The 10,000-nt window shown below is 49.5% G+C and overlaps 1 protein-coding gene across 4 annotated transcripts in view; it reads left to right on the top strand.

Annotated features, from left to right (window-relative positions):
* Positions 1-10,000, top strand: part of ap3b1a (adaptor related protein complex 3 subunit beta 1a) — a 90,914-nt gene that overhangs the window by 43,093 nt on the left and 37,821 nt on the right. For all 4 annotated transcript variants that reach the window (XM_017722040.2, XM_037545979.1, XM_017722039.2 and 1 more), the window contains exons 15-19: positions 59-235; positions 2,714-2,900; positions 7,096-7,226; positions 7,414-7,570; positions 7,657-7,810. In XM_017722040.2, coding sequence (XP_017577529.2) covers positions 59-235; positions 2,714-2,900; positions 7,096-7,226; positions 7,414-7,570; positions 7,657-7,810 — 806 coding nt within the window. The remainder of the gene's footprint in view (positions 1-58; positions 236-2,713; positions 2,901-7,095; positions 7,227-7,413; positions 7,571-7,656; positions 7,811-10,000) is intronic.

A 10,000-nucleotide genomic window follows, 5' to 3' on the forward strand; every position in this document is an offset into this window, starting at 1 on the left:
TCCAGTTGAACGGAGTCGTGAGAAGATGAGGTCTGATGGTGTCTTCCTCCGTGTGTAGGTGCCCATGGCGAGAGCTAGTATTCTGTGGTTGATTGGTGAGTACTGTGAGCACGTGCCCAGAATTGCTCCAGATGTTCTGAGGAAAATGGCCAAAACCTTCACCAGTGAGGAGGACATCGTCAAGCTGCAGACCGTGAACCTGGCAGCCAAACTGTACCTCACCAACTCCAAACAGGTACCACTTCTAACCTCACTGCCTGAAGAGCTTCACCTCTAGGTCCGTCCTGTGGGTGTGCAGGGTGGTATGTTGGCGTTATTGTGGTGTCTAATAAAGGATGCGAGAAGGCTGGAGTTCTCCTTATGCCACGTGACCTCGTCATAACAGGTCATGACAGGTCGTCAACCTGACGTCCGCGACAACCCGGGCCAGAACATCGTCTGAAGCTTCACGCTCCCTCCACCAGCTTGCCGTCTTTGACAGTGCGTCCTGGTGCCGCCGCATCCCCAGAGGCGACCTTTTTCCATCGCTCCAAGGTCCAGTTCCAACACTCGCGTGTCCATTGTAGGCTCTTTCAGCGATGGACAGGGGTCAACATGGGCATTCTGACCAGTCCGCAGCTATGCAGCCTCATGGGAACGGCGTGCGATGCAGTTTGTGCTGTTAGACCGTCCAGTAACACTTTCCTTGAAGGGTGTCTACATAACATATTCATAACATGTTACATAAACACTTCATAACATGTTTAGGAATGTTTAAATCAAAATTCATAAATCATACGTTTTCCTGGACATTAATATGGACTAATGTTACCGAGATACGTTTTCCAAATTAAAAGTCTTTATTTTTTTATTTTGAAAATTAAATTATTTCCGCCTAATTTCTGGACAGGCGAAATAAAAATGATCTCGCTTTATTCTTTTGGTCATTAACTGCTTTGATACTTGGTCATATTTCGGCCTTGCAGGCCCATAATAATCACCCGTTCCTTATGAGTGCTGGATAGCCACGTGAATGTAAGTAGATTACGTTGCACTGCAACTTAAAGATTAACATAACATGCATTCAGTGCCACAAGAAAGAAAATATGTAACTTGAAAGAAAATAAAAGCTCTAGAGTATTAATGGTTCATTTCCTTGGGATAACAGTGCCGGTATTCAGCCCCGGACAAGTTAAGCTGAGGATAGAAACATTTTCCTTAAGCCTCACAATAAAATTTTAAAGCAGACCGAGAGTAAAAAGGAGCAAGAATAAAGAAGTGCAGAATGCTCTTAATGACCGAAGGGGTGAAACAGGGTCACGTTTATTGTATCTCTCTGTAAATGTGGTGTTTCACTGAAAATAATAGGGCTTTTCAGAATAAATGAGGACTTTTATTTTGAACCGCGTCCGTGTAAAGCATGTATGCCTTATGTTGTGTGTTGATTTTAAACATGATCATGTTATGAATGCTAAGTAGACGCACTCCGAGTCCGACTGTCCTCCTGTAACCGTCGTTGACCACTGCATCACATGCTTCCATGAGCCTTGTTGGTTTGTCCCTGCTCAGGACCGCTGACCGGGAGCTGACTCTGCAAGCCTTGCCGTTTCCAGCACATTCAACACACCAACTACATGGACAACTGTTGGCTTACTGCCTTATATGCCCCACACCTTGGCATGTCGTTGCTCTGAGATATTCATCTGAGTGCTCATAAGTACAGGGTGATTCCAAAAGATTCATCCGATGTCAAATTCCCGTATTCTTACAGCCGTGAGGCGTCGAGGAACCATCACAATCCAACTATAAGAGGGGGTCATAGAGTTCCTGACCGGCTCCTTCAGTCTGAGAGGAGCTGAGACCCCTGAGCAGAACGTTCTGCGTTCTCCACGTCAGAGTGAATCCGTCAGAACTGAGCAGCGGGATTTTCATCAGCAGTGAAGCTCCAGCAGCTCAGAGCGTTCGGCGCTGGTTCCACAGCACTGGATGATCTCCGAGATCCCACAGAAAGAGCTGGGAATCTTTTTGAATCGCCGTGTTTTTTGTATTCGTCATTGGTGTAAATATTCATTCCTATCAGCCAATATTACCAGTTATGAGAATTTTAGCCTTAATATCAGTATCAGCCACAGAATTGCTGCCGTGGTAAGAGCACGAGGTGATTAAAACGTGGTGATGTTTCATTTTGGTGATGCGCGGTTTGAGGGTAAAGCTGTGAGTAGATGTTCTCGGTCGTGTGTGTGTGTGTGTGTGTGTGTGTGTGTGTGTGTGTGTGTGTGTGTGTGTGTGTGTCTTTGCCCGTTTCTGTTTTCATTACCGCAGCGTCAATCCGTCAGCAGCTTTGCCACATGATTATTTTTTAATGTTGCTTTTCTTTACGCCCTGGTGGTTTAATAATCTGCGCACACACACATGATGACCGTTAAGAGAAGACCTCCATCATTCACCTTTAAACTAGTCTGGCCTTACGAGAGCCCTGCTCACCCTCTCCGTGATATCAGTGAGCTCTGGGAGCGTTTGTGTGCACCGTGAGTGCAGAAGCCCAGAGGCCCTTCGTCTTCGTATGTAAATTCCTGTTAAAGTAGTAATAGTCAGTGATTACAAGCGGCGACTGGTGTTTTTTCAGGGCTGCTGTTAAAACCCTGCATTTCACTTCTTTTAGATGCCTCTGGTTTTAGTCCCCACCGTTGAAGCTCTGTATGTTCTCCGTTCTCTTCCTCCCTCTGCCTCTCAGACGAAGCTGCTGACGCAGTATATTCTCAACCTGGGGAAGTACGACCAGAACTACGACATCAGAGACCGCACCCGCTTTATCCGCCAGCTGATCGTTCCCAACGAGAAGAGTGGAGCTCTGAGCAAATACGCCCGCCGCATCCTGCTGGCCCCCAAACCCGCCCCTGTGCTGCAGTCTGCCTTCAAAGGTACCTCCGTTTCTTCCTCGCCCTGAGCTTCACCCACACTCTTCACTACGTTCGCTCTCGTTTCTCGTTACGGATGAGCGATATAATAAAAGTCAGACTACATGTGTAAAATTTACTGATCAGACGATCCCAGATAGGTTCTCTCTCGCGCGCTCTCTCTCTCTCTCGCGCGCGCGCTCTCTCTCTCTCTCTCTCTCTCTCTCTCTCTCTCTCTCTCTCTCTCTCTCTCTCTCTCTCTCTCTCTGTCTGTCTGTCTGTCTGTCTGTCTGTCTGTCTGTCTGTCTGTCTGTCTGTCTCTCTCTCTCGCGCTCTCGCTCTCTCTCTCGCGCTCTCTGTCTCTCTCTTTTTGTGGGAGTTTGGTGGGACTGCGCTCGGTTCAGGTGGAGTTTTGTCCAGGCAAAGCTGCGCCGGCCGTGGTCTGGTCCAGGCAAAGCTGCGCCGCCCGTGGTCGGGTCCAGGCAAAGCTGCGCCGGCCGTGGTCTGGTCCAGGCAAAGCTGCGCCGGCCGTGGTCGGGTCCAGGCAAAGCTGCGCCGGCCGTGGTCGGGTCCAGGCAAAGCTGCGCCGGCCGTGGTCGGGTCCAGGCAAAGCTGCGCCGGCCGTGGTCGGGTCCAGGCAAAGGTGCGCCGGCCGTGGTCGGGTCCAGGCAAAGGTGCGCCGGCCGTGGTCTGGTCCAGGCAAAGCTGCGCCGGCCGTGGTCGGGTCCAGGCAAAGCTGCGCCGGCCGTGGTCGGGTCCAGGCAAAGGTGCGCCGGCCGTGGTCGGGTCCAGGCAAAGGTGCGCCGGCCGTGGTCGGGACCAGGCAAAGGTGCGCCGGCCGTGGTCGGGACCAGGCAAAGGTGCGCCGGCCGTGGTCGGGTCCAGGCAAAGCTGCGCCGGCCGTGGTCGGGTCCAGGCAAAGGTGCGCCGGCCGTGGTCGGGTCCAGGCAAAGGTGCGCCGGCCGTGGTCGGGTCCAGGCAAAGGTGCGCCGGCCGTGGTCGGGTCCAGGCAAAGGTGCGCCGGCCGTGGTCGGGTCCAGGCAAAGGTGCGCCGGCCGTGGTCGGGTCCAGGCAAAGCTGCGCCGGCCGTGGTCGGGTCCAGGCAAAGCTGCGCCGGCCGTGGTCGGGTCCAGGCAAAGCTGCGCCGGCCGTGGTCGGGTCCAGGCAAAGCTGCGCCGGCCGTGGTCGGGTCCAGGCAAAGGTGCGCCGGCCGTGGTCGGGTCCAGGCAAAGGTGCGCCGGCCGTGGTCGGGTCCAGGCAAAGGTGCGCCGGCCGTGGTCGGGTCCAGGCAAAGGTGCGCCGGCCGTGGCCGGGTCCAGGCAAAGCTGCGCCGGCCGTGGCCGGGTCCAGGCAAAGCTGCGCCGGCCGTGGTCGGGTCCAGGCAAAGCTGCGCCGGCCGTGGTCGGACTGTCAGTCATTTGATGCGAGGTGTCTGATGGCGTGTTGGGATGTCCGTCAGCGCTGACTGTGCTCTTTCCGGAGAGTTCCCTCCCTTGTTCAGCTCCTTTCCCTCCTACTCTCCACACTTTAACTGCTGCAGGATCATGTAATTACGTAGTCAGATGGAGACGTTAATGGTGCGACATTGCCGTTGGTGTTGGTCCCTCGTGGATGGGTGGTCAGGTGGACGAATGGATGGACAGATGGAGGGTTGAAGGCACAGAGAGAGGGAACTCCAGATTTTGGGGTTAACTGTAGAGGATGCCCCGCTCTCTGAATGATTGATGCCGGCTGTCACTCGGTGTGGTGTTGTATCGTGCTGAGCGCTGCTGTGTGTGTTTATCTTTAAATTATTGATTTTAAGCTTGAGTAGCTTCTAATAGGGAGTTAAAAGAAGACGAGGAGACTGCGTGTCTGTAGAATTATGCCCAGGCTTCATGTAGAAGCCTCAGCTCACTGGGATATGACCTGCTGGTTACTAAGGAAAGGCTCTCGCGGCGTCAGAGCCGCTGTCCAGGTTTGCTCACCTGATGTTGAATTTCTGGAGCTGAAGTCTCACATAAGCCGTGATGTTGATTTGATTTAGTTTACCAGTAGGTTTTTCCGCAGGCCTCAGAGCGGCTGGAGTGAAGTATCTCTGCTCTGACCGTTCCTGTCAGGCCGATCATTCGACACATCCAGTCCACTTTGGTGAACTTGGTGAAGGCGCTCATGTAGGCTGGGTTAAATTTACCTTCAAGCTCATGGAGTTCCTGTTCAGACGTCCCTCTTCAGCTGTGCTTGCTGAAACAGAGCCAAGACGTTCTGAAACTCGAACGTAGTCTTATTACTTTCATTTCGAGACGAAAGACGATCAGTGGGTGCATAAAATCAGAAAAGGTAACAAATACAGAAAAATAGTTACCATAAAAAATAAAAACCCAAAGTTACCTGTGGCCTCTGGCCAGTTCATTAATTAGCTATTTTTATATTATTTTAATTATAACGGTTGCAGTTGTGACCCTTTAGTTGCTGTCTGGAGAGGTGACGTACATCAAATAAAAAAAAAAGACCTGTCGATTAAAATGTCGGTGTCTTTGAGTTTGTTGCGTTTTCACCGATGTCTTCGATTGCGACAACAACCTGTTTGATCGTGTTAGAAAAGAAAAGTGCTGCTTTTGATGAGTTTTGGCTGAAAATTGGAATTATTTCAACCGTTTTCTGTTAAATATTTGGTGGCCACAATCTCTGTTTCTTGCCCAGGAGTGGGGTGAAATGGCAGTTTGACCGTTTTTGTTGTAAAATGTGTAAAATGGAGATTAAAAACTCTAAAAAAGTTTTTGCAACTGCAGATCAAACCTAGACTGAAGGAACTTTCAAAGTCCTTCCCCACTGACCCTGAAATTTATTCAGAGATTCACTCATCTGTCTGATGAGCAGGTCAGCAGTGAAGATCAGCCACGTGGAACCTGTTTCAGGTTCTAGGAGGAGCGTTCGACACTAGATTTATAAGCTCTGTTAATGTGGAGCATCAGGAGGCCTGAGAACCTCTCCACTGCAGGTCTGACGGAGCCTGAAAACACGTCGCTACGCAGAACACAGCCAAACAGATGCTGAGTCCAGCCGGCGCCATCTGTGCGTTCAGCTTATGAAGTGATTACCACCTTCACAAACCGTAGACGAAGAGAAGGATACGGGAGCTCGCTGACCTCGCTGACCTGCTCTGGGTTATTGAGGACGCTGGCCAGACTGTCATTATTGTACGCTAATTATTTTGTAACCTCAGTGTTTTCCTGTTGAAAGGACTGAGTTGAACAATAACACCAGGCTTTATTTATCCTCTCTTTTCTTTGTCTTTATTTTACAGGTATAAATAAAAAGGAAAAAATGCCTTTTTCCCCCCAATTTTCAGCCAAAACTGTTCGTCCCAGTGCCTCACCACCTTCATATCAGCCGGCGATGAGCCGGGCGGCGCTTTTTACCACTTTCTGACTGATTGTCATGCAGAGAACTCGTTCCAGCGGTGGTCAGCCTCTCTCTCTCTCGCTCTCTCTCTCTTTTCTCTGTCTCTAACCCCCGTCCAGTAGTCGGAGCATCTCATTTTCTCTGGTGTGACTGCCTATTTCTGAAGGTCATCGAGGTCAGCAGCCTCTCGCTTCCCTGTGATTAAACACATAAATTACTGCGCTAATACAGACCTTTCATACGAACGGACGGACGGAGGGAGGGATGGAGGGAGGGAGGGAGTTGCTGTATTAATCCATATTGCGCCAATGCTGCATGAATTCATGCCGCTGTGTTTGTGAGACATTTAACTGCTGCTGTCATTTCTAATAATCCTTGTTAAGGCCTGCGTGTGTGTTTTTCTCAGGTGTTTGTAGAGTGAAGTTCCATTATTCAAGCACAGTTCACCCTAACACTGACTAATGACCTGCTGCAGTGGGGGCTAATGGGCTTTAAGGCAGTGTAAAGCAGTGTTATGCGGCGTTGAATGTCGTGGCATTTCAGCCAGTTTTCGTTGCTAATTGGTGTGGACGGAGTTGAGGGGCATTATGACTGACAGCGGACTTGAGCTGCATTGTAAATTGTGCTTGACGTTCTGATTTGTGGTGTTCCACAGGGCTCTGTTCTTGGTCCAGTTTAGTTTTTACGTTGAACTGTGATTTTGCTGTTATAGGTTTGTAAGGTGAGACTGTATTGATGCAGGTGTTACTGCTTGGTCATGTAAAAGCATCGTCAGGCCTACGTTCTCCTATGTTACGTGCCAGAACCGTCATTTTTCTCCGTTTTCTACTCCTAGATCGGGATCGTTTTCAACTTGGCACGCTGTCTCACACTCTGAACTCTAAAGCCACCGGCTACCTCGAGCTATCCGATTGGCCAGATGTGGCTCCTGACCAGTCCGTGAGAAATGTGGAGGTGGTGGAAGCGGTAAGAATCAACACTCGCTCTGATTGTTATTACAGTATCAAATGATGAGCAAAGTGGAAATAAACTGATTTTTTTTTTGTTTATTTTTTTTCATTTCTTGATTCAGCATTCTGAGGTTAAAACCAATCAGTAGCTTATCTGTAGTAATCCATAAACAAAGAGAAGTGTGTATGTGCACCTATTACAGGCGAAAGAATGGGCTCCGGGCGTCAGCAAAACCAAACCTGCCAAATCAGATGATGATAAATTCTACTCCGACTCCGGAGAGGAAGAGGAGGCCGAAGGTTCGGACAGCGGCAGCAGCAGCGGCGGCAGCGAGGACAGCAGCGACAGCAGCAGCGGTGGTAAATTGTGGGCTCGTATGTGTGCGAGAGGAAGATTTATGTCTTTAAACTCTTCCTCTTCTGAAGTGTAATCTGTGTTTGTCTAGAGTCTGAGAGCGAGGAGAAGAGTGAAAGCAGCGAGGACTCCGTGAAGAGCTCCAGCCAATCGGAAAAGAGCAGTGACTCGGGCACTGACAAGAAGAAGAAGAAAACCCTGAAAAACAAGAAACTCCAGCAAGGAAAGAAAGCCGGCAAAGACGGGTACCGACCGCAGTCACCCGCTCTAGCCCGCTGCTTCACCAGACTACAGCACTGATCGCATCCCAGCAATCTGATCAATACTCTGATCGCATTCCAGCAATCTGATCAATACTCTGATCGCATCCCAGCAATCTGATCAATACTCTGATCGCATTCCAGCAATCTGATCAATACTCTGATCGCATCCCAGCAATCTGATCAATACTCTGATCGCATTCCAGCAATCTGATCAGTACTCTGATCGCATCCCAGCAATCTGATCAATACTCTGATCGTATTCCAGCAATCTGATCAATACTCTGATCGCATTCCAGCAATCTGATCAGTACTCTGATCGCATTCCAGCAATCTGATCAATACTCTGATCGCATTCCAGCAATCTGATCAGTACTCTGATCGTATTCCAGCAATCTGATCAATACTCTGATCGTATTCCAGCAATCTGATCAGTACTCTGATCGCATTCCAGCAATCTGATCAGTACTCTGATCGCATCCCAGCAATCTGATCAATACTCTGATCGTATTCCAGCAATCTGATCAGTACTCTGATCGCATTCCAGCAATCTGATCAATACTCTGATCGTATTCCAGCAATCTGATCAATACTCTGATCGTATTCCAGCAATCTGATCAGTACTCTGATCGCATCCCAGCAATCTGATCAGTACTCTGATCGCATCCCAGCAATCTGATCAATACTCTGATCGTATTCCAGCAATCTGATCAATACTCTGATCGCATTCCAGCAATCTGATCAGTACTCTGATCGCATCCCAGCAATCTGATCAATACTCTGATCGTATTCCAGCAATCTGATCAATACTCTGATGGCATCCCAGCAATCTGATCAGTACTCTGATCGCATCCCAGCAATCTGATCAATACTCTGATCGCATCCCAGCGCTTTCACACACGGAACTGGCTTTATTTTGGATCCCAGGTGAAACACGAACCTGTAAACCGTGAAAACACAAGCTTTTATTTATCCACATGAGAGAGAGGCAGTCGGTCAGGAGAGAGGGCGTTGTGGTTGATGAGTTCGCCAGCTTGCTGACCACTGTGTTAGCTTCCTGGCAAGGTGCAGCAGCACACTGGTCAACCCACAGTCCCAACATGCAAGTTATGTACTTCCAGTTATGGTGTGTGTGTGCGTGTGTGTGTGTGTGTGTGTGTGTACTTCTAAAGTGAAGTGCAGTTTCTCCGCCGCGCTCAGCTGCTGGATCTTTCTCAGCGCATTCACACACAGCACATCTGCCTAATGTGGGGCATTACACAGCACACACAGCACATCTGGGGGCAGTCGTGGGCTGGAGGTCAGGGAACCGGCCCTGTGAGTGGAAGGTCGCCGGTTTGATCCCCAGAGCCGACAGTCCATGACTGAGGTGTCCTTGAGCAAGACACCTAACCCCTAACTGCTCCCCGGGCGCCGTGGATAGGGCTGCCCACCGCTCCGGGCAAGTGTGCTCACTGCCCCTAGTGTGTGTGTTCACTAGTGTGTATGTGGTGGTTGACTTCACGGATGGGTTAAATCCGGAGGTGGAATTTCCCCGGTTGTGGGATTAAAAAAGTATCTTAACTTAATGGTGCAGTCGTTCGTCATGTCACGATAATGATAAAATGTCGCTCTGTTCAAAGTCTCAAGCCAGAAAAGTGGACATGCTGGACTTGAATCACGATCACAGTATCGATCAGAAAAACCGCAGGAACATTTTTACCCCAAACCGTTTGCACATCGTCCTGGATTCACTGATGAGACTGAAACGAGCAGCTCTTAATGAGGACGTTATGCTGTATTTGGGGTGTGTGTGTGTGTGTGTGTGTGTGTGTTAATGAGGGTGTTTGTTGTGGAAATTCAGGGTGAGCGCTATAATTACACCAAACAGCAGCAGAGTCTGAGGTCAGAGAGGGTGTGAAAGAGGTTTGTTTAATTGGTCACTAATGGGGGCAGCCAGGGCGCCGTGTGTGTGCAGGTGCTGTACTGAGTGACTGAGGTGTGTTTTTGGAACCTCAAACATGCATTTATTAAAAACCCTAAAGAATACTCCTCACTCAGACTGAACGCTGCTCGCACTCCATTTACCACAAACGTTAATAGATCGTGTGTTTATTTTTCTCCTAACTTGAGGGCACACAAAAACAAACAGGGAGAGATGAAGATCAGTAACTAGTCTGGTCTTAATCATGAGCT

This window comes from Pygocentrus nattereri, chromosome 16 (assembly GCF_015220715.1).
Source record: "Pygocentrus nattereri isolate fPygNat1 chromosome 16, fPygNat1.pri, whole genome shotgun sequence".
Lineage (NCBI taxonomy): Eukaryota > Metazoa > Chordata > Actinopteri > Characiformes > Serrasalmidae > Pygocentrus > Pygocentrus nattereri.